This window comes from Dermacentor albipictus, chromosome 3, assembly GCF_038994185.2.
Source record: "Dermacentor albipictus isolate Rhodes 1998 colony chromosome 3, USDA_Dalb.pri_finalv2, whole genome shotgun sequence".
Taxonomy (NCBI): Eukaryota; Metazoa; Arthropoda; class Arachnida; order Ixodida; family Ixodidae; genus Dermacentor; species Dermacentor albipictus.
The window spans coordinates 6,022,814-6,047,353 of NC_091823.1; the positions used below are offsets into that span (position 1 = coordinate 6,022,814).

At 48.4% G+C, this 24,540-nt stretch overlaps 1 protein-coding gene across 2 annotated transcripts in view; it reads left to right on the forward strand.

Annotated features, from left to right (window-relative positions):
- LOC135920167 (transient-receptor-potential-like protein) overlaps positions 1-24,540 on the forward strand; it is a 211,262-nt gene that overhangs the window by 81,650 nt on the left and 105,072 nt on the right. For both annotated transcript variants that reach the window (XM_065454312.2, XM_065454313.2), the window contains 2 exons: positions 9,017-9,195; positions 16,606-16,822. In XM_065454312.2, coding sequence (XP_065310384.2) covers positions 9,049-9,195; positions 16,606-16,822 — 364 coding nt within the window. In that variant the 5' untranslated portion in view covers positions 9,017-9,048. The remainder of the gene's footprint in view (positions 1-9,016; positions 9,196-16,605; positions 16,823-24,540) is intronic.

A 24,540-nucleotide genomic window follows, 5' to 3' on the forward strand; every position in this document is an offset into this window, starting at 1 on the left:
CTTCACTTTTATTTTTTGAAGGCCGCCTCAGTCGACATACGGCGCCCCTCTTTCGAAGCTGAGTAAACCATGATTCAGGCTAATAAAGACATGCGATTTGAATGCCTCGGAACTTTTCGCCGAGGCGTACTTGGCTTTAAAGTAAGCGTCCACAAATCTGCACACTGGTAGCCTACAGAAACATTTGCGAGAACATATCTGTTCGTCATTATTATTAATTACTTTTTTAACCTCGGCCGAGATATGGCGCCCTGTGCTTTGGAGTAAACCTCGGTCCAGATTGAGAAAGGCGGGCGATTTTATTGCCTTGTATCTTCTTGCTCAGGAGCGCTTGGCTTTAGCCTCCCCAATTGTGGACGACACTGGTAGCGAAGAGGATGGAGGAGTTCATGGGCATTTCGTGCTCGTGCGCAAGCTTGGTGTCCGATAAGGGCACAAAAGAGTTGCAGACACACGAAGACTTTGGAAAGTCAGACAGGCACATTTCCCGGCATACATCACTTATGGGTCAGTTCATTTCACAAAACAAGATCAAACCACAGCTCGTCTCGTCGGGATGAGTGTTTTACTCATCTCGGAGGATTGATCAATACTTCAAGAGGGAGCAACTATCGACAGAATTGACTTTAGACTGCAACCCCTCGTAGACAATATATATAGGAAGGCCATCTAATTCTTGATTGCCTGATTTTACACAGCCTGCCGGCTGTGTAAAAGTATGTACACTAACGACGACAACAGGGCTGAGATTCAGTTTCGTACTTTAGCAGTCGTTATCGTTGCCGATATCCATTTTTATGCTAAAAAGAAAATGATCTAGCGGGCACATCAGCCGCGAATTAGAACCGTGCCACCTGTGTTTCACATATAGAGGAATGCGCGGTTTAGCTTCGGCTGCGGGACATCAAACACATATGGTGATACAAAAAATAAATAAATAAAACATGAGGAGTGGGCTCACGTTAATGACGGTAAGTTTTTCGAGGCACCACCAGGCCCGTGATTACGAAGTGAGTGTTTTCTTACCGCAGGCAGAAATCGGGAGGATTGTCTTCGGGCAGTCGTTTGGGGTTTATCCATGCAGTGTCGTTCTTTCTGCGATTCATCTTTATGATGCAAAGTCCAAAAGCGTCACTGGCACTGCAGAATCGTTTATTGGGAAAGTGCAAATACCAGATAAAGTATCACAACATTATCACTTCTTTACGAGGGTGTATCCGTCATTTAAATGTCGTCCTAGGACCTATTGCGAGGTTATTCCTTGGGTATGTGGCAGTGGCATTGATACGTGGGAGAGTTTGAAGCGTTTTTTTTATGTCAGGCAGCTCGAGTATATGTCTTTCAGCCGCTGTGTCTCGGTGAGATTGTTATTTGAAGCGAAAAGAAGGAACCTTAGCTTCGAAGTAGTTGTCGCAAAGGCAGTAAAGAAGGTGCACCATTCGAATGTCGCAACGCGTGCTTCAATAAAGGAACCGGGCAGACCGCTGACAGGGAGGGGCGGGCATCCTCATAGACTCTGCGGCAGTATATTTGCTGCTCTCAGGAGAGTGCGGTGCTTCATCGCAACAGATACCCGCGTGCCCAATATGAGAGAGCACGCTCACCAGAAAGACAGACGGGAAACGTTTCTGCGCGGGCGCTATGGTGAATGAACAAAATATGAACCCAGAAAAAGGAAACATATGAAAAAAGAAAACCGGTGAGCCATAGCACATCAACCTCAATGCGTCTGCGGGAGCACACAATCTCAGTAAGCAAAGTTAAAAAGAAGCTAAAGGCGGGAGAAAATGAAGACAAATATTCCGTGAAAAAGTTTGAAAGGCAGGAACAACTTGAAAAAAAAAAAAGCAACGAAAAGAAGAATTTCGGGTGTTGACGAAAGCGATGAGACGATTGTTGCAAAACAACAGCGGCACTAAAGTTTGGTCCCAGGAATAAAAAAGGAACCATGGGTGTATTTGAAACGAGGATAAATAATGGAGGTATACGCGTAAAAACGCACAGCACCGGAATGCCGCCAACGCGCCGCTCATGACTAATGCGCTTCGTCGGCAAGCATCGCAAAGAGGACTTCAACGTCCTCTTTTTACGATCAGCTGTCGGTCGCAGTTCTTTCGAGTCTTCATCTGCCAGAGTTTTGCACACGCCTTTCATCGGGACTACAGAAAAGAAAGAGGCGCCCAAAATGGTAGGAGCGCTTTATTTATCTCGACGCATGCAAACATTTAAAAGGAGCGTCCTTTCTGTTCGCTCACTACACTCCGAGGTATGTACTCATCGCCGTCCAAAAGGTACGAAAAAGAAAAAAAGAAAGAAGAGCTTTGTGTCTGACGATTTTCGAGCTGATAATTTCTTCCTCTTTCTTTCTTTCTTTCTTTCTTTCTTTCTTTCTTTGTCGCTATACAAATGCGCAATCGTCAGTCCTGATGCGGTCGTGAGTCAGGGCATGCATTTCAAACTCCTCTGTGCGCCCCGGGAAATTATTGTTCCAACAGCTATTCCATGTGTTCAAGGCGAATGAGTAATTAACTGCCGGCGAGCGTATGCGTTGAATAAGGCACCTATCACAACCATGCGATGAGGTTTTCACGATTGACATTTGCATGCTTCCTCATAATTCCTCGTGGATCCTGATAGTTAATGCGTTCAGCGGTTAATTCCATGCACCAAAGTGACGTAGGCACACCACGTCTTTGTCTTACGGTAACGCACACCTCTTTGTAAGAGTACTCATATTAAACATGAAATACTTTTAGTTGCTGTTGTCGGCGCCCTTTAAGTGACCTTGAGCCAAAAGGCGCAGCCGTTATCCGGACACTCAACAAGAACATCCAGTCAAGTGCGAGAACAAAAAGAGATAATCCAAGGAGCCACTCAAGACCGCATTAAATACGCTACTTACTTCCCAAACAAGTTACAAAAATATTGCTTCCGAGTTACGCCAAATGTTTGTTCACAATATCACTCAAACTGTTACTTCTGGTACGTTAAGTTTTACTTGTCGTTTCCAATAGTGACGTTCAAAAGGCAAATACAGAGCACTATACAATTGGTTGTAATGTTTTGGCGCTGAGACAGAGTTGTCTGTGCTCTTTTCAACGCCAGTGGTCCGCGAGTTCGGCGGCACGCCCGGCGGGCCGACAGCACCGGTTGTGTCCGGTGCACCACGGATGGCTGTTAGGCCGAGACGATACTTGCAACGAGGTTCTGTCTGTGACCGGAAACTACTGCGTCCATATGGACCATTGCACAAGTATGGCGTGCTGCGGTGTGGTGCGAGTGTTGGGGTGTTCCGTTGCGAACATGCACTACACCCACCCCACTCAATATATTTAGCAGGTAGCGATTTCACGTTTACATCTACTCTCGATTACGGGAGAGCTAGCATATTTTAAAAGATATATCCCGTGCACGATGTTCAGACCTTATGCCCGCACGCATAAAGAGTAGCGGTTAGCTCTACGCAAATGTGACGCAGATGTGAGCAGCTATTACTGATTCATTCAGCAACCAATCAGTGTTTATTTACGTGCGCAGAAACAGCCGTGAGGCCTTTGTGCTTGAGTATTATTATTTGTTTTATTACGCAGAGAAGTAAAAATCCTTTAGTACTTGTATGAAACAAGTGCACGTGCACACATGGCACGCATGTACGGAGCATGAAATATAATGATCGTTTTGGCTCGAATATATAATGCGAGTTCTTTTTTATCAGCGGAGCTATTCTAAGTGGAGCATTCGGCACACGTTGTCCGGTGTCACGCAGTGGGGAGGGCTGGAGCTCGTGCCGGGGGAGGGGAGAAGAGGGGTATAGGAGCAGGCGTTTCGCCGGCGCGCCCGCTTTCGCCCCATGGATTCCCCATGCAGCGGGACCTCGCACGAGGTCCCGCTGCAGCGCCGGTGTTTTATTGTGTTTTATACAACAATAAAACACCGGCCCTCAGTCCCCAGCAGCCGCGAAGCAACTGACCACGGCGGTGGTCATATATGTGACGCAGTAGAGGGTGCTAAGCATCCCTGGCTCCGGACAGGCCGCCATTGGAGTATGAACCTGGCAAAATTTAACGTTACAACGTTATCTAGTGAGGCGAGTCTAGCAGTGTTATTGGAGGAATTAGAGGGTAGTAAATGGGATATAATAGGGCTCAGTGAGGTTAGGAGGACAAAAGAAGCATATACAGCGCTAAAAAGCGGGCACGTCCTGTGCTACCGGGGCTTAGCGGAGAGACGAAAACTAGGAGTCGGATTCCTGATTAATAAGGTTTATGAAGATTTATGAAGATTTTATGAAGACGTGGAATCGGCGATGGGTAAAGCCAAAACAAAATACACTATACTGATGGGCGACTTCAATGCCAGGTAGGCAAGAAGCAGGCTGGAGACAAGTCAAAGGGGGAATATGGCATAGGCTCTAGGAATAGCAGGGGAGAGTTATTAGTAGAGCTTGCACAACACAATACTATGGGGATAATGAAAACATTCTTCCGCAAGCGGGTTAGCCGAAACTGGACGTGGAGGAGCCCAAATGGCGAGACTAGAAATGAAATAGACCTCATACTCTGCGCTAACCCTGGCATCATACAATATGTGGACGTGCTCGGCAAGGTGCACAGGTATTCGGCTTTAACTCATGAAGAGGACCTTAGTGTTGAAGCAATGAACGACAATCTTATGGTCATATCAAGGAGTGTGCAATAAAGTCGATGGTAACTCCGTTAGACAGGATACCACTAAGGTATCGCAGGAGACGAAAGATCTGATCAAGAAACGCCAATGTATGAAAGCCTCTAACTCTACAGCAAGAATAGAACTGGCAGAACTTTCAAAGTTAATCAACAAGCGTAAGACAGCTGACATATGGAACTATAATATGGATAGAATTGAACATGCTCTCAGGAACGGAGGAAGCCTAAGTGCAGTGAAGAAGAAACTAGGAATAGGCAAGAATCAGATGTATGCATTAAGAGACAAAGCCGGCAATATCATTGCTAATATGGATGAGATAGTTCAAGTGGCTGAGGAGTTCTATAGAGATTTATACAGTACCAGTAGCACCCACGACGATAATGTGAGAGAGAATAGTCTAGAGGAATTTGAAATCCCACAAGTAACGCCGGAAGAAGTAAAGAACGCCTTGGGAGCTATGCAAAGGGTGAAGGCAGCTGGGGAGGATCAGGTAACAGCAGATTTGTTGAAGGATGGTGGGCACATTGTTCTAGAAAAACTGGCCACCCTATATACGCAATGCCTCATGACCTCGAGCGTACCGAAATCTTGGAAGAACGCCAACATAATTCTAATTCATAAGAAAGGGGACGCCAAAGACTTGAAAAATTATAGACCGATCAGCTTACGGTCCGTCGCCTACAAAGTATTTACTAAGGTAATCGCAAATAGAATCAGGAACGCCTTAGACTTCTGTCAACCAAAGGACCAGGCAGGAATTCGTAAAGGCTACTCAACAATAGACCATATTCACACTATCAATCAGATGATATAGAAATGTGCGGAATATAACCAACCCTTATATATAGCTTTCATTGATTACGAAAAAGCGTTTGATTCAGTCGAAACATCAGCAGTCATGGAGGCATTACGGAATCAAGGTGTAGATGAGCCGTACGTAAAAATATTGAAAGATATCTATAGCGGCTCCATAGCCACCATAGTCCTCCATAAAGCAAGCAACAAAATCCCAATAAAGAAAGGCGTCAGGCTGGGAGATACGATCTCTCCAATGCTATTCACAGCGTGTTTACAGGAGGTATTCAGATACCTGGAGTGGGAAGAATTGGGGATAAAGGTTAATGGAGAATACCTTAGTAACTCGCGATTCGTTGATGATATTGCCTTGCTTAGTAACTCAGGAGACCAATTGCAATGGATGCTCACTGATCTGGAGAGGCAAAGCAGAAGGGTGGGTCTAAAAATTAATCTGCAGAAAACTAAAGTAATGTTTAACAGTCTCGGAAGAGAACTGCAGTTTACGATAGGCAGTGGGGCACTGGAAGTGGTAAGGGAATACATCTACTTAGGGCAGGTAGTGACCACGGATCCGGATCATGAGACTAAAATAACCCGAAGAATAAGAATGGGCTGGGCTGCGTTTGGCAGGCATTCTCAAATCGTGAACAGCAGGTTGCCGCTATCCCCCAAGAGAAAAGTGTATAACAGCTGTGTCTTACCAGTGCTCACGTATGGGGCAGAAACCTGGAGGCTTACGAAAAGGGTTCTGCTTAAATTTAGGACGACGCAACGAGCTATGGAAAGAAGAGTGATGGGTGTAACGTTAAGGGATAAGAAAAGAGCAGATTGGGTGGGGGAACAAACGCGGGTTAATGACATCTTAGTTGAAATCAAGAAAAAGAAATGGGGCATGGGCAGGACATGTAATGAGGAGGGAAGATAACCGATGGTCATTAAGGGTTACGGACTGGATTCCAAGAGAAGGAAAGCGTAGCAGGGGGCGGCAGAAAGTTAGGTGGGCGGATGGCATTAAGAAGTTTGCAGGGACAACATGGCCACAGTTAGTACATGACCGGGGTAGTTGAAGTATGGGAGAGGCCTTTGTTCCGCAGTAGGCGTAACCAGGCTGATGATGATGACATTTTCACGTTCTTCCACAAAATACTGAGGCATACTCTAGCAGTGGAAGACGCACAGTAGAGCACAATTTCAGAAAGGTAACAGAAGAGTGGAAGTCATGTGATATAGGACAACAAAAAAGGGCAGGTTGTTTCGCATATTTAGCGTGTGAAGAGAAGATTAGCGCTTTGTCGAAGTGCACATCAAGATCTTCCATTTCATGTACCCTAGGCAGTGGAACATCCCTAAGGGTGTATGGAAATCACCCATGGTGTGTTGTCGGCGCATAACTTAATACCATAGTTTTGGAGGCATTTAAGAGTAGCTTATTGTTTCTGCACCAGTGTGAAGGTGAAAAAATGTCTTTTTGGAGGTCAGTGCAGTCGTGAAAAAAATTGACAGTCTTAAATAGCTTTAAGTCGTCATCACATAGAAGCAATAAAGAGTGTTAAATTGCTGACGAAATGTCATTTATGAACAGTATGAAGAGAAGAGGGGCAAGAACGGATCCTTGAGGAACGGCGCTAGTGACCTCATAGCTAATAGAACTCTGTCCATTATTGCCAACGAAGACACAATTTAGACGCCGTGGCATTGATGGAAGTAGGTATGTACATTTGCGTGAGCTTTGTAATAAGCAGCTCATAGCAAACTACTTCAAATGCTTTAATTAGGTGAAGGTAAAGAGCGTCTAACTTGTCCCTGCTATGTACCACACTGGAAGCATAGTTCGTAAATGTTACCAAATAATAATAAAATGGCTGTGGCTTAGGTAAGGTTAAGCCCAGGATGCGAAGCATACTAGCCTTTATTTTAGTTGTTGAACCACTGTTTAGCCTGGTGAACTGCTGTTGCTTGGCTATATTTGGTTCGGCTAGACGAAGAAACAACTCATGCATTACTTCTTCGCCTTCAAGAGTGGAACGCGACAGCGTTCCCGTCGACCCGCCAAGGGGTGTAAGACAATGGGCTACAGGGCAGCGACTACGCGTCCCGCATTGGACGCGGTGAGCGTCGAGCAAAGCAGCGTTCGGCGCGGCAACGAAATGTGCGCCTGAGCAAGAGACGCACGCCTTAGAAACAGCGCGTTTCTAAGGCAACACCGCATTCACTAGAGGCGCTTTTGTACCGCTTTGAAGCGTTGTACTCGTGGCTCAGTGGTAGCGTCTCCGTCCCACACTCCGGAGACCCTGGTTCGATTCCCACCCAGCCCGTCTTGCAAGAGTTGAGCCAAAGCCACTTCTCCTCTGTCGTGACGTCACGGTGTCACGTGATTTCATGGTCACCGCCGCGCCTGAGGAGCTGGGTTGAGCCCTCGTAATATGCTTCGCATAATAATAATAATAATAATAATAATAATAATAATAATCAGATGTTTAATATAGTGCCCAGGAGCAGCTACGGAACCTTCGTACTGGCGCACTTAAAGAGTAACACGCGAGACGAAATATACAGAGAAAACAAATTTGGCAGACAAAACAATGTGAAAGAGGGAAGTAGAAACAAATAGGCAAACAGAAAACGAAGAGGCGCATGTAAAAGGGAGGTAATCATCTGTGTTTCGAGTTGTCGATCAATTCGCCCTCGCACCGCGATCCGCTAGCCTCCTGGTTAGCTCAGATGGTAGAGCGACCGCCTCGGAAAGGCGTTGATCCCAGGTTTGAATCCCGGGCCAGGACGAATTTTTCCTCAACTGCGAAGCGCTCTTTCCGAAAAACTCGTGTGGTTTCCTTTGCACTTTCGGCTGGATGACCAGTGTTTTCCATTCCTGATACTTCGTCCACCTTGCCGGGCTCCGCGGAACTGATTTGCCATATATACAAAACACAGGAAATTAAATCTGGTTTATGTCAATACAGGCAGTATGATTACTGCATATTTTTTTGAAGTCGAGCCATAGAACAGTGACCCTTCCAACAACGCCACGCGGCAAGCACGCAATGCTGCCTGGTGTACTTTTGCGGCACGGAAAATTATACAAGATCAACAATCTCCCGTGCAATATACGTAGTACGCTGAACCACCTTATGGGGGAACAAAATGCCTGATTTAATGCTTCTTGATCGTGGAGGTGGGAGTTGAGTACATCTTGGAGGGCTGGACGATGGTCGCCAGAACGGCAAAAGCGGTGCTGGGAAATAGATACAAGTTTATTCTGGACGCAATCAATAAGGGCAGAATTAGGGTTCCACGTTCCGCTCATAATAATAATAATAATAATAATAATAATAATAATAATAATAATAATAATAATAATAATAATAATAATAATAATAATAATAATAATAATAATAATAATAATAATAATAATAATAATCGAATGACCCGTAGTCATTGAGGTTAACGCACTGATTGTGTTAACTGAGTAGTGCACCAGCCAAGCTGTATTTGAACAAGTGGCGCCTCTGACGAGTGGCCGTGCCCTTTGCAGGACTGAAGGCGTTGCCCGACCGCTGAGCACTGATGCTGCAGCCTCCGCGTGTGTCGTCGCCGCCGCCGCTGCCTCAGGTAGCGGCGTGCGCGGCGCGCCAGTCGCCGCAGTCGCCCAACTGCTTCCGCATTCCCATCCCTCTGGAACCGCTCAAGGACGGTCACTCCATGGACCCAAAGGTAGGCGGGCTTATTTTGCAAAACCGAACACGCTACGCTTCGCTGTTTTGGACACTTAGTACGCAGATTTCCTAAAAAGTGCAGAAAGCATCAATCACTCAAACGCTGTTTTGCAAGACAACAATAGAGAGAGAGAGAGAGAGAGCAAAGCCTTTCCCTTCAAGCACTTGCATGGAGAACTTCAATATTCCGCACTCAAGCTATACATTTTAAACGATGCCAGAGCACGACTTACCTCTTTGAAGATTTGTCCACAAAAACGCTTCCGAGCACTTGTATCAGGAATCTTAATGCGAAGCATTGTTGTCAGAGTCAAGCCAGTTTTTCTGTATCTCGCTGCTTTTCTGTATTTCGCTGACCATGGACAAATCATGGTTTTTGTGGGTCGACGAGCCGACAGCTACCGCCATCTGCAGTGCGTCTCCTCTTTCGACGCACGGCCTTGATGCGTGGCGCGAAGTGAGCGTCGAGTTTCGCTGTGGCGCTATGGCGGCTGTTTACGTGTTTAGCCCTGTCGCAGTGTCCTTGTTATGAGTGGGGACGTACAACGTAATTCGGAGCCTTCATTATAGCATAGCATCGTCACATCATTTTGTCACCATCGTGTCATCATTTGACACCAGTTGCAAACTTGGTGTATCGGTGAACTAGTGACAAAGAAATCAAAACGGTGAATTACCAAGTGTACCATTACCATATACCGCCGCATCATGCAAGAATGCCGACACTGTGACGAAAGCAGCAGAGGAAGTTTGAACAGCAAGTCGCCAGATTAATATCTCGAGGATCATGCTGGGGAAAAATTACGTGCTGGAGGGACGGAAGGAAGGAATCACGAAACGCATAGTAAAAGGGGTCAACGAACTTGGGACGTGCAGGTCGCGGTCTGCAAGGCAACGGAGTTTGAAAGCCATAAATGCCGCATCAAAAGGGCAATGTTTTCAGCAAACAGGGACATTCGAACGTTAAGTTAAGCAATTAATATTACAGTCATTGTGGCTGAACGCAAAGTGTACAGAGTGGGCGGTGATTTGTGCGTGCGATGGGCCACATATTGTGGAACGTTTAGGTGTACCAGTACGACGTCAATTCTCGGCATGGGCGGTAGTTTTTTATGTTGGTTCCGGCAGTTGGCTATTGACACAGAACACAATTTTATGACCCTTTTGAAAAGCACATGCCTAAGCGACAGTGTGCGTCGATAGCCATTGCGCACTCATATTGGCGTTGCAAGGTTCCAATGAATACAGTACTTGCTGTTGTTACCTCGCAAGCGAGGGCAACGTATCGAGAGTATTGCAAGTATCTACTAATGGGGCGAAAAACTATGACAATATCTTTCAAGTTGGTAAAGCAGAGATAATTAAGACTGTTAAATTTTACGACGCGAGGATGACACTTGGCTGAGGACGCACTTTGGCGTTGAACAAAAGGTAAAACAAGAAGTGGGATATTTGTTTGTGTCTGAACATTTTGTTGAAGGCAAAGGATCACTAGCCATAGAGAACAAAGATTGGTGGCGCATCCATCTTTTGTGGAAGTGATTGGCGACGTTAATGCGATTAGCAATCTTTATTATGATGGGTGTGTAATTACTGATGCTATGTTTTGTATTTTGTGATGATTATTATGATGATTATTGTTTTCCTATACCATATTTCCATGCCATCCGTGAATAACGACACCATTTAAGCACATCAGCAGGAGCATGAAATGGCAGTCTCGCTGCCAACCACAATACCGAATGATATCACGACACAGCATATCTAAACATGGTATTTTAACGCGATAGCGTTAAGGAGCTCGTGTCGCAAAAAAGCCGGTGTCGTCGGTGTCGGCGTCGTTGGCCGTGAGCGATAAATCCCAGCAAGCACTTCATGAATAAAAAACAACTTGCAAGATGGGCTGGGTGGGAATCGAACCAGGGTCTCCGGCGTGTGAGACGGAGACGCTACCACTGAGCCTCGAGTTCGATGCTTCAAAGCGGTACAAAAGCGCCTCTAGTGAATGCGGTGTCGCCTTAGAAACGAGCAGACGCTACCACTGAGCCACGAGTTCGATGCTTCAAAGCGGTACAAAAGCGCCTCTAGTGAATGCGGTGTTGCCTTAGAAACGAGCTGTTTCTAAGGCTCAGGCGTGCGTCGCTTGCTCAGGCGCACATTTTGTTGCCGCGCCGAAGGCTGCGTTGCTCGACGTTCACCGCGTCCGATGCGGGGCGCGTAGTCGCTGCGCCGTAGCCCATTGTCTTACACCCCTTGGCGGGTCGACGGGAACGCTGTCGCGTTCCACTCTTGAAGGCGAAGCTTAAGCGTCCTCCAATTTTTGTTGAGGTAGCTGGCGCAAACTGATACGTTGGTTCAGCATAAGTTCGGCCAGCGACCACCACAATCCCTAGTATACTAGCTGCAACTTCGTTGCAGTGGCTATCCTTCAAACGGCCGCAATCGACGCGGGCTGTTACGAATTCTGTGCTATCGTTCTTTCATATTTAAGGCTACATATCTCTCGTGTCTTTGAAAAGAAAAGTGTACGACCATTGCATTCAACCGGTGCTAACATACGGGACAGAAACTTGGAGGTCAGTACGGAAGCTCGAGAGCAAGTCAAGGACCGCGCATAGAGCTACGGAACGAAAAATGTTAGGCGTAACGTCAAGAGACAGAAAGAGCGAGGTGTTAATCAAAGAGCACATAGGGATCGCCAGTATTCTAGTTAACGTTAAGAGAAAAAGATGAGACTGCGCAGGCCGTGTAATGGGTATGTTAGATAGCCGGTAGACCATTAGACTTACAGAATGGGTGTCCAGTGATGGAAAGCGCAGTCGAGGACGTCAGAGAGCTATAGTTGGGTGATGAAATTGGTAAATTTGGAGCCGCTCGTGGAATCAGCTTGCGCAAGGCAGAGGTAACTTGATATCACAGGGAGAGGCCTTCGTCGTGCAGTGGACATAAAAGCAGGCTGTTGCTTGCTGCTGCCGCCGCCACCGCTGGCGCTGCTGCTGCTGCTGATGATGATGATCCCTCGTGTCAACTTGGCGGATCCATTCCGGGGTATTGCCTAAGAATGGGCTCATACCGTTACCACATACCCGTTGCCGTAGTTGTTTGTTCGAGCACATACCTACTGACATCATGCGTTGGCAAACTGATGGAGCACGTGGTCCTAGACCGTCTCAATGAACACGTAGAAGATGGGGACGAGTTACCCCACTCTATGTTTGGTTTCAGGCCACACCTGCCCTCCCAAGATGTGCTCCTTCAGGTAAAAAGGCAGGTGATGCAACCCGAAAGTCCGGCGGACGCTCGCCGATTCCGGTGCCTACTGGGCCTCGACCTGAAGAAGGCCTTCGACAATGTCGCCCACGCAGCGGTGCTCGAGGGCCTGACCCAACTGGGTGTCGGAAACCGAGCGTACCAATACGTCCGAGACTTTCTCACCGACCGGAAGTGCCGGATCAAAGTCGGCGAACATGAAACTGAATTTATAGAGCTGGGGAGCCGAGGCACGCCGCAGGGATCAGTCATCTCCCCTTTTCTCTTTAACGCGGCGATGCGCGGGCTCCCGGAACTGCTGTGCTCTATTCCTGGGCTTCACCACAGCCTTTACGCTGACGACGTGACGTTATGGGCAGCGGCGGATGATCCACAAGCTCTTCAAGAGATCATGCAACGCGGCATCGACGTCGTACAAGCTTATGCGGAGTCAAGGGGCCTGACGTGCTCACCGGAAAAATCCGAATACCTCCTGATCAAGCCCAACAGGAGTAGCTGTCCCAGGGGATTACCACGGAGAAGGCGCTTCCTTGAGCTTAAAGTCGGAGAACTTACCATCCCGGAGCGCCCCAATATCAAAATATTGGGGCTAGACTTTCAGAACACGCTGCGCTGCGGGCTCATGTTAAAGAAACTCCAGAGGGCGACCAACTACACACTACAGCTCATTCGCCGGGTGGCTAATCGGCACCACGGCATGGGCGAGGGCGATCTGCTTCGACTTGTGCAGGCATACATAACCAGCAGAACCATGTACTCGACACCATATGTCAAACTCGCAGTCACAGATTTAGCCAAATTAAACACCATGATCCGACGAAGCACAAAGGCAGCCTTGAGCCTTCCGGACCACGCGGCCACCGCGAGGCTAGAGGCCTTAGGCGTGCATAACACGATCGAGGAGCTCTTGGACGCTCACCACACAGCCCAAGTCCGTCGTCTCTCGCTAACCCCGGCTGGCCGCACAGTCCTCCGGAAGCTCAGTCTCGAGGCTATCCCCGAAATTACAGAGTACGTTACGATTCCGCGAAAGGTGAGGGGGCATATTTATGCCCCACCTCTACCCCGCAACATGGACCCCGAGTTCCATCAGGGCCGTCGGCAGGCCCGTAGTGAAGCCATTTGGCGACGCTATGGCTCGCAAGATGGAGTGGTCTACACAGACGCAGCCAGACACCCTCGCGGCGACCTCATGACTGCGGTGGTAGCTGATCACAACGGAGGACTGCTAGAACATACAACAATCACGGCTGGCCGAGTGGTGGAAGCGGAGGAAATCGCGATTGCCATGGCCATGCATGTGGACGCAAATACCGTCATCAGCGACAGCAAGCAGGCCATCGGCAATTTCGTCCGAGGTAGAATTTGCAAACAGGCGTACCATGTCCTCACACGACGCCCCCTAAGCGGCTTGAAAACCCTCGTGTGGACCCCCGCTCACGCGGCTGTGCCCGGCAACGCGTCGGCTCACAGTTTGGCTCGAGATCTCGCGCGCCGAGCCTCGTCCGCGGATGCGGACGGCGTGAATGAGGAGGAGACACACGAGGAACCCTGCGAGACTTATTATGAAATAGCCCATCGGTACCGCTTGAGGCGTCGCGCGCTCCCACCACCGGCCAAGCAACTCGACAAAACGCAAGCGGTCGCGTTTCGGCGACTTCAGACAAATACATACCCACACCCAAAATACATTAACAAAATCACAGGGGGCAGGGAAAGCGACAAATGTAGGCTCTGTTCAGAAACAGGAACACTCACACACATAATGTGGGAATGCACCTCGCTCCCGTTCTCTCATCCCCCTGTCAGCAGCGAGACTGACTGGACAGCCTGGCTCAGTTCCGGGGACGTCGGCCGACAATTGGAACTGGTGGACTGGGCGGAGAAGGCCAAGCAGGCCCAGGGCCTTACTTGAGCCCTAACGCTCAGCCACGTCCCTCTTTACCCTTCCCCCTTTCAATAAAGTTTATCACCACCACCACCTACCGAGTGGCGTATACGGTATGTGACCCTAGTTATCTACTAAGCCAGACAGCAGACGGTAGCAAGTGGTCTACAGTCAAATATCGTTAATATGTACCCACTTATAACTGATTCCGGTTTAACTATAGTCGCGATGAATCCCCCGCCCTCTCCCCATTCAACCTAATGCATTGGCTGACCGCTTAAACCGTAGTCTCTTTACGTGTACGAAACGGTTACTGCGCAGTATTTACTTTAATTTTCAGCGTGTACAAGCGTGGCATTGGCGCACGGCGTACGGACCTTTCCCGTACTACAGTCGCCACCGATAGTTTCGTCAAAACATAGTAGCCGTGACGCGTTTCCTACTCCCATAGCTTCTAGCGCTTCCACGCCCGTCGTCATGGATGACGACGTGGTTGATGGCCCTTCCGTATCCGACACGCTTAGTGGGCTGACTGCCATAAGGGAATTCGCAGACAAGAGAGTCCTGATGGAGGAACTGGCTCGCGGCCTTGCTGAGTTTGAGGATGCCGTCGTCGCTGCAAGGCCGCTACGGTGGCAAGTGAAAATCACATGTTTTTGCTGCTTGCTCGCAAATAAATCTTGTCTGCGTGTCGGTTTGAGCGAGAATTAACACGTTTTTTGTCCGTTAAGCCTAAAGTCGCTCATCTGCCATTGCCCGTTAATTAGTAAATCGCTTAGGGCGTACCTTATCCACCCTCCCCAAGTGCATATTAACGGCGTTTTACTGTACTTGGGCACATACCCAGCGGCACATGTTGTCTGCTCGGCAAGACAGCAGCCAGCACATACCTCGTGGCTCAAACAAACCTCGCACTAACCTTTTCTTTCATTCGCCGCTCGTCCTAGCCATCCGTCAATGGAATCTGCCTGCACCATTGCATCCATTGCACCATTGCATGTCATTGATTACGAAGCGTTTGTAACCAGCCTGAAACGTCACCTTGAGCTGTAACCTTCATCCTTCCCCTCTCCCCATTTTATACATGTGTGTATATATAACGCTACTCTCTGTAACAATTGAATGTTTGTTGATGATTGTTGCTATGTGTCATTATATTTTAAGTTTGCTGTTAATGGTCAGCGACTTCTGTACACACCATAGTACTGTTGGCGCTCTTTGGCCAAACCTGGCCCTTGCGCCACACATCATCAACGTAGTACTGCGTTGCTTTGTACTTACTGTTGTTGCCCCCCTATGTAATGCCTGCCGGGCCTTTAGGGTAATTGAATAAAAAAGATTTAAAAAAGGTTTACAACTTGAGTCACTAGGTATGCGAAAGCGGTTCGACACGTACTGCAATATAGGCCGAGTCCCTAAAGAGTGCGAATCGCATCAAAAACATTCCCGCAGAAACCGTGTCTGGATGGCGGTCGACGTTAATGCGATTAGCATTGAAGCAACGCAGCGGTATACCGCATTGCCACAAACACGTCCCATACGAGGCGTGTACTGTAACTGGGCTTCTCTCTCGCACTTCCGATGAGGATGATGATTTAATGGCATCCCCTTTGCAACGGGGCGGTGACAAATAGCCACCTAGCCTTGTGACCTGGCACACGCTGCGCCAGCTAGCGGTGCCGTCACGAAGTCCGTGCGTGGGCGTGTCTTAATTTACATCCGGGCAAGATTGTCTGAAAAGATAGGGCGCGGGTTGGATGCCGCCCAATAGCGCATAAATTTAGAGAGCTTTATTTTGTCATTGCAATGGCGGCGCGCACCCAGTGGCACTGACCCAGTGACCCAGATTGGTGCGAAAGAGGTTAGATACAAACCAACACACCGCAAACTGGGTGAAGCTCCCAAACAATGCTAATCGCATTAAAATGAGTTGATGAGGTTCTGTACATTGTAGGCATTGTTAATCGGTATACATGGCGCGAGACGAATAGAAACAAGAATGCAAATACCAGGAAAATCAGTGTGACGAAACAGAGGCGTATCAAGCGCGAGCATGTGAAGCATTATGTTAATTATGTGCCGAATGTACGCTATTTGAGAAGTAATACTTTTGTGCGTGTGTGCGCGAATGCAAATCAGTGTCGCTGGTGGCAGTTATGTTCAGTGATTGGCGAAGTGTTCATCGCATGTATCGAGCCGTTTGCTTCGTACCACGCTTATTGCGCATCGTGTGCGCCCCCTCCGACACAGGAGCGGACGTTCCTGGAGGCTGCCGAGCGGGGCGACCGTCACACCATGATCCGGTGCCTGTCCCCACCGGACCCCGTGAACGTCAACTGCACGAACATCCTGGGCCGCAGCGCCATCCAGATCGCCGTCGACAACGAGAACGTCGAGATCGTCGAGTTGCTGCTGCGCCAGCCGGACGTGCACATCGGCGACGCCCTGCTTCAGGCCATTCGAGAAGGTACCGCAGTTCCGAGCAGTGCTTGTCACGTGATAGGCGAGAAAAGAGAAACGCGAGCGGTGCTTAACGAACACTTCCTTCATTCTTTATTTGTCCGATGCTCGTATGCCGGCTGTGCTCGGTCAACGAGAAGAAACGAAAAGGCATATCTATACAAATATTTACTGTGCGCACATATCAAGAAGGCTATCAGCAGTCAAGTGCGACAATTTTTCAACGCAAACTTTACCTAATGCTGCATTTTTTTTCGAAGACATAACTCTCGTCTGCAAGGCTCACATGACTACTGCTGAAAACTATTAGAAGACCGTCTGCTGTGCCGGCCGCGGAGGCCGTTCGCGAAGAAGTTTGGACGGATTCCGGGATTTTACAAATCGCTCCGACGCCCCGTGGTAGTTCTGTGGCTACGGCGTTGCGTGGCTAAGCACGACATTGCGAGTTAGGTCACTACTCGCGCGACCGCATTTCGATGGGGGCGCAATGCAATAACGCTCGTGTAACGCGCATTTGGTGCACGCTACGGAACCACAAGTGCTCAAAGTAAATGCGGAGACCCACTATGGCGTACCTCGTAGACAGATCGTGGTTCTGGCACGCCTGTTGTTGGAACTTAGTGTACCGTCTAGCAACCCTGTGTGCGAAGTAATGCAAGAAACAACGTTGGCTGCGTTAACGTTGACTGCGTGTAATTACTGCACTACCGTTGCAATGAAGTCGCTACTCAGCGACTAACAACAGCTGCAATAAGTGTGCGCCTGAACGACTTGCTCATTGATGACTAACCAGAAGAGCACATAACGATTATATTTCATTCTGTTTTCATTCTGAGTCATTTTGTTTTCATTCAGGCAAGAAAAACGTGAATGCTGGGATAAAACTAAAATATGCTGCGCAGTAGGTTGACGTGGCACTTGATCCTCTCTTTGACATCGGACACAGGCATTCAGGTGCACACATGTTTGGTCAACAAGACTTAAAATGACATGAAACGCTTCTTAAGCATAGCAAGAAAGCGCTGCCGATCGGCCGTAGAGGCTGCTGTGAACATGCGAGCCAAATATTACTGCACTGCATGCAGCAGAAAGTTTACAATCTCGTGCCAAAGATTGCTTGCCCTCGCTTCCGAAATGGCGTCATGCAGCGTCATCGAAAGCAGCTGGCCCGGCACCAAAGGTATTGGCTTATTTCGTGATCCCGAAAGTAGTTTAAGTCACGAATAATTGTTAATTCTGATTTAAATAAATGAAAAAAATACATGTCTGCTATATCAAGAAGACGGGAAAATCTTCGCACTGCGCGTCAGCTGCGCCTGGCCTCCGAGATGGCGTGCTGCGTGGCGTCGTCTACCGCCACGGGGGGGCGCGACGCTCAACTTCTGTGGCCGGGGTATCGTGGTTTCTCCGGCGCTCTAGCAGAGACAAGAAGAAGAGAAAGCCGGTTATTGGTGGGATAACTCCAGTAACAGTTCAATTCGAGAGAATTTTTCCGGTGTGAGGTTCGTGAGACGACGTCCTTTATTAGCGAGTCCATTTTATGATTAGCTTGAAACGCCTTTCGTGGCCCCTTTAGTATTATAGTATAGACACCTGTATAGAAGTACGCACAAAACAATGCGAATTGTTTGTATATTATACGTATTTGAATACTTCACACGACAGAAAAGTCAGTACGCGCGTTTATTTGCAGATAAGGCTACACATAGGCATTCGATGACATTAATACTCGATGGAGTTAAAGATGCGCATGTACACTCACGAACAAAATTTGGAGACCACGTCATCGGCAAAAAAAAAATTAAAATTCCAACTAGCGCAGTTCTGCGAGGTGGAATTTTTCCGATATATTTCATTGGTCGAACACGTGCACGTAGGCGTGGTTTCAGCGTGCATGCCTCTAGCTGCGAAGAAGGAAAGGATTGTGGCTGTCGTTGGTCTCCAGAACTCAGCTCGCGTCTACATACACGAAGAATTGCAAAATTGTTTCACTGGCGTGGCTACTCACAAGAACATATTTAAATAGCCAGACTATACCGCAGTTGTCTTTTATGATAACGTTTAATAAGGCTTTGACTAAATATCAAAAACAAAAGCTTTTTTTGCAGAGGAAGAAGAGCATAATGAATAGTTCAATTAAACCAGCAGCCTTGAATTATCGTGCATTATTTCACCACTCTTGTCAAAAATCACCGACGATTACGATACTCTCTAATGCGAATTGTGAGCGCTGCTGTCTAGGTTTTTGAATTCGTGTTATATTGTGGTAAATAATATGATTCTAAATGACACGGTCCTCTCGGCGGTGGCGCTGCACCTCTGCTCGGACAGCTCGTTTAACAGCAGCGGCAGACGAAGCATTTCCACTGATTGCGTCGCTCGTTGTTCACAAAGAAAGCTTGAACGTGAGAACGTGTGGCTTGCGCGGAGCGCACACTCTAGAGGCCACGGCGCAGACGAAGTGGCGCATGCGCAGTGGGTCCTAAGACTACGCCACCGCTTTGTCTCCATATATCGGTGGACGCGTGCTGGCCGCATGCCCACTGGCCGCCGTGAAGCACGTCTCCTGTGGCACTTCACTTTCCTCCTCACTCTTTCTCTGTACTCTCCTCCTCCGCTTTCCTCCTCATGCTTCCGCTGCACCCTTCTCCTCCGCTTGACTCCTCGCGCTCTATTCGCTCTCTCCATCCTTCATCCTCCTCTGCGCTTCGCGTTCGCTCTCTCACCCTTCGCTGTGCTCGTTCGCTCGGTCACGCCGACGCTCAATGTAGGAACTAGCCCATAAAATGTGATGCCTTAATATTCTTCACCTGTATTAGTTCGTTCAGTAACATTGCCATTTGTAATCTTACGTTATATACAGCTTCCATAGATTTCATGGAGCTCCATATCTGCTAGAGTATAGCTTTAGCTTGGAACTAGTACTTCGGTACGTTAGACGAGTTTCGTTTTATATAGGCACTGATGATGCGGGATACTACAGTTAAAACATAGTTGACTCGTAAGCACGTGAAATGCAACATTTTGGCGACATTTTTAATGTGATACCGTTTTCTCATACCCCCAACAACTTGCCTAAATCTGGCTGCTGGCTTGACGTCCGGCCTTGCAGCGGCATTTTCACAGGGACCTGATAAATTGTGCAACGAGGCCACATAAAGGTATTTAAAAGCATAGATACACTAGAAACGTTAAAATAATGGTCATGGTGGCATGTGTCATAACCCTATTTCAAAAAGAATGTTCACGTCATCCTCATCTTCATCATGAACAACAGGCTCTTTGCAGCGTCTTCACCGGTGCCCGATACATGGCACTGCAACTGTGGCTGATAGTCTCGGTCTTAATTTTAGCGCAGAGAAATTGCGAAATGTGGTGTTTCGTGAGACGACGAGTAATAAATCATGGGTATCGATTCAAGAGCAATTCAGACTTATAGTTAAACAACATAAACAATCATCTGTAGAAATAAACAAAGGAAAGACCTGCTCAGACCCCCGCCAGGAAAAACTAAAGATGAGGTGGAAGTGGAATGGCAGCAGCAAATAAACATGGAGTTATTTGACGCTACAATAAATAGGAGGTGTAGGAGAGGAATTCGTAAAGGAACGCGCTCAAACTCCGTTTTGTGCTTAAAGTCAGGGATCTTGTCGCGAGTTCGAAGTTAACCGGAGGTCGGTGGGCCTATATTGTCTGTTTGCCAATGGGGGCCTATGGTGAAAGCACAAATGAGACAGTGCAGGGAGGCATGTGTCTGGCGTCCTTTGAAGTCAGGGAAACGCTAAGCAAAATTAGTTTTAAAGAAAGAATGAGGAGCTTGGACGGAAAAAAAATTGGGCGGCTAAAGTGCACAATTATTTGTACCTCAAAAGCGTGGGTACGGAATGAAGGCGGAGGTCAAGAATGTTTGGAACGCAAGCACAGTGTAATTCCAATTACTAGTAGACAGCCCGGAATCATAATGTAAAGAATAGAAAGTCCGCGAAGTTTTACTGAGACGACAAGCAAGAAATCAGAAGGAATGGCAACAGAAAGAGCAGTGCCCTGTTTGTTTTTTTAGGCCTAAGCTGGCTGCCCGAGTACAAACACATACTAGAGCAGATATTCGCAACAGGATGAGACATGCGTCTGCTGCAGAAAAAAAAAAATTGGAGAAGACTTAGCACGATTGTAATGGTACGCCAATATCTTCAACGTGCCAGAACAGTAGGAAACGTCCCTCTTTAGAACGCTATGCTTCAAATCTGACGGGAACCTTAACTTGTTGTCAGTGGTGCACATAACCACGGCACGTTTAAAGCATAAGTGGAAAAAGCAGGGTATTGTTGCGGTTTACTGTGTGTGGTGATGAATGGAACGAATGCCAGGCTTCTGAGACACGCATTGCCTAATCGTCAAGCTCGTCAAAATGGAAAGACTTGCCCATCGGGTGTGTGCTACGGCATTATGCACCAGTGCAAATCCTATTCTCCTCTGTCCTCCGTCCACCACCTCTATGCCAGAGAGTGGCTTCTTTCCGTATTCCTCTGTGTGGGTTGACTAGTGTGCTGACAAGGTCATTTACCTAATGCGGTTGCCCGGATGGTGTAGCGTATAAGAAGGCCAGCGAGATGCCACGTGGACATGTTCATTGCCCATGCGTGCAGGAGCACGCACACTGTTGTGCCATTACCACAAGCCCGGATCCCGAATCTGCAAGGTGCAGAATCTATCCTGCGAGCGCCACAATTCTCCCTTCACAAGTCAAGAGGCTGCGCCTTCGTGCAGGAGAAGCCTCGGCGAAGCAGCGTGTTTAGACGTGCCCGCGTGTGCCCGACAGCCCGGCGCCGCACCTCCCTTGCCTGGAGGTCACCGCGCGCGCGAACTTTGAACCGGGTGGCCAGCGCGGTCGCTGGTTGGACCCCTCGGACGACCGTCGTGTGCTGACTTTGTATTGGGCCGTTTGAGTGACAATGGGCCTCGGGGATTATAAAAGCAGCAACACGCCGCTCGAAAACAGGATCTGCCGACCCCACCGGGAGAGAGTGTCGTCCCGACTGGGGTGAGATGTGTAACGCGTTTTCGCCGGACGTCGTCGTGCGAGAACAGTCGCGTTTGTTGTGAGCACTCGGCCCCAGTGCCGACCCGTTCATGTCCTGTATGATAACCTGTATATAATGTATAAAGTCCCTTTTGTTATTCTCATCGACGCCAGGCTCGGAGTCATCGCTACCAACGCTCTGTCACGAAACGGGTGACGAGCGCTACGGGACCACAAAGCCGTAATCGTGGTGCAGCGGTTGAAGTTCGTAACACTGGTGGCAGCGGTGGGATGTTCGTAACACTGGTGGCAGCGGTGGGATTGACCGGCATCAGCTACCTCGGCGCGGTGAGTGCCTGAAGTTTACCTCAAACACCAGACTTTCTCTGACACAGGTTATAGTAGCTTAGGGAAGGATTTGGTGTTGCATTGTGATAACCTTGTGTGTTTCAAGCCTAGTAAGAGTGTTTTGAAAACCAGGGGATGCTGAGGGGGTAAACAGGGCAGTGTGTGAAATACTTGCATATGTCTTACTAGTAGTGTTATAGTAGCGTACGGCAGGTATATTCAAAAAGGGTAAACAGCAGGAGGACAGTGTGAACGATGGAGAAGTACAAGGTGAAGGAACTTCTCGAAATTTGTGAGGAGTTGGGCATTGAGTTGGGCTCAACCAAAAGAAAGAATGCGATCCTTGAGGTCATGAGGACTGGGGACGTAACGGCTGAGGAGGCCGCTGAGGCCTGGGCGGATATCAATGAACGACGGGAAAGGGAGGAAAGGAGAGAACAGGAACGTCGCGAAGAGGAGGAAAGGAGAGAACAGCAACAGGAGGAAAAGAGGGAGAAGGAACGTTGCATGGAGGAAAGGAGAGAGATTCGTGAGCACGAGCTTAAAATGAAAGAGTTGGAGACCCGAAATAGCTCGCCAGCGCCTAGTCTCACTTCTAACGTTCCAAGAATACGCGATCAACTTCCACCCTTTGTCGTCGGAGAGGATATGGCCAAATACCTCGTGAAATTTGAGCACGTGTGCGAACGGAATAGCATTGAGCGATCCCTCTGGGCACAGAATCTGTTAGCGTTGCTTCCTGGGGAGGCATCAGACGTAATAACTTGCTTATCGAAAGAGGCGTTTGAGAGCTACAGTGATGTGAAGGAAGCGCTACTGCGGAAGTACAAATTGTCGCCCGAAGCCTTCCGGCAGAGGTTCCGGTACGCAAAAAAGGGTAAGGAGTCGAATGTTGACTTCGCGTTTCGTCTAAAAGCCGACCTGGTGGAATGGCTGAAGGGCGAAGAGGTTTACGACGACCGCGACAAAATTGTCGAATGCATCGCGTTGGAGCAGTTCTACCGTTGCATTGATGAGGATGTCCGGCTCTGGCTGCAAGATAGGCTAAAGGAGGTTAAGCTAAACAAGGCAGCAGAGTTAGCGGAAGAGTATTACACCCGCCGCAGCTTGCACAGCAAGGCAGTGCGTGTAGAAAAAGCAGATAGAAGAGATGTGTTTTCCGGGAAGCCCGACGAACGGAAGGAAATCACGCGTCGCGAGTTTCAGGACGACGAGTCCCTTCCCAAAGAAACTGTAAGGGATGGACAGAATGCATCTCAGAATGATGACGATGGTCCGAAACAGCGAAACGAAATGACGCGTTCTTTTGAAAAACGGAGACCGTTAACCTGCTACAATTGCAAAAAGCAAGGGCACATCGCTGCAAGCTGCCCAGAGAGAATTGCTTTTGCAACGATACGGGAAACTCACAAGAACATACGTCTATTGGAGCCCTATGTGCAGGAAATTAAGGTAAACGGCAAGAAGTGCCGAGCACTGCGGGACTCTGCAGCAACTATGGACGTTGTTCACCCGTCTTTCGTCTCCTCGAGTGATTTTACGGGAGAGTGCGTTAGGATACGGCAAGTGGCCGAGAAGGAGAGTGTCTGTTTACCGATCGCAACGGTTAGCATTGAAGGAGAATTTGGGAAACTTAACACCGAAGCCGCTGTGTCAGCCGCCCTCCCGGAGCAATTTTCCTACCTCTTCTCAAATAGCTCGGAGCAGCTGCTGAGGGATCAGGGCAAATCATTCTTTGCCGACGTGGCGTACATGGCCCCCACGCGATCCAAAGCGCGCCCGCTGTCGAAGGAACTTGACTTAGCGACGGGAGGCGAAAGGCGGTGCGGCACACGGACCGATCACGGTAACTTGAGTGGCGAGCAGTCACGGGAGAGGCAGAGCTCGGAGGCTGGCCTAGACGAGCGGGTCCTGGAAGTGAGTGGGAGTGACGCGTGCAGTGCTAGCCGCGATATAGACTCGACGCCGCAATTAGGCGACGCGGGCTCCGCACTCGCTCCGGTTTCCGCCAGCCGGCAGGAGCAGGCTGCAGTTGAAAGAAAAAGTCTGATTCGCGAGCAACAGGAAGCTTGTTCATTAGCCGATCTGAGGAAGAGCGTCAAACGGGGAGTGGAAAAAAAGGGGGTTTCATTTGGCAAGGAACCTGGCTTATTGTACCGCCGCTACACGGATAAGCAGGGTCGCAAATATAAGCAGCTTCAGATTCCGCGAAAATATCGCCGGGAAAAATGAATGACCTCATTTGCTTCCTCAGAAGTATGTTTTCGGTCCAAAGCGATTTCAAGGGGACCATTCTATTTGTAATTATTATTGCTGATTAATAATTGTTTCTATTTTAGTGTGTTGTTAATTTGAAA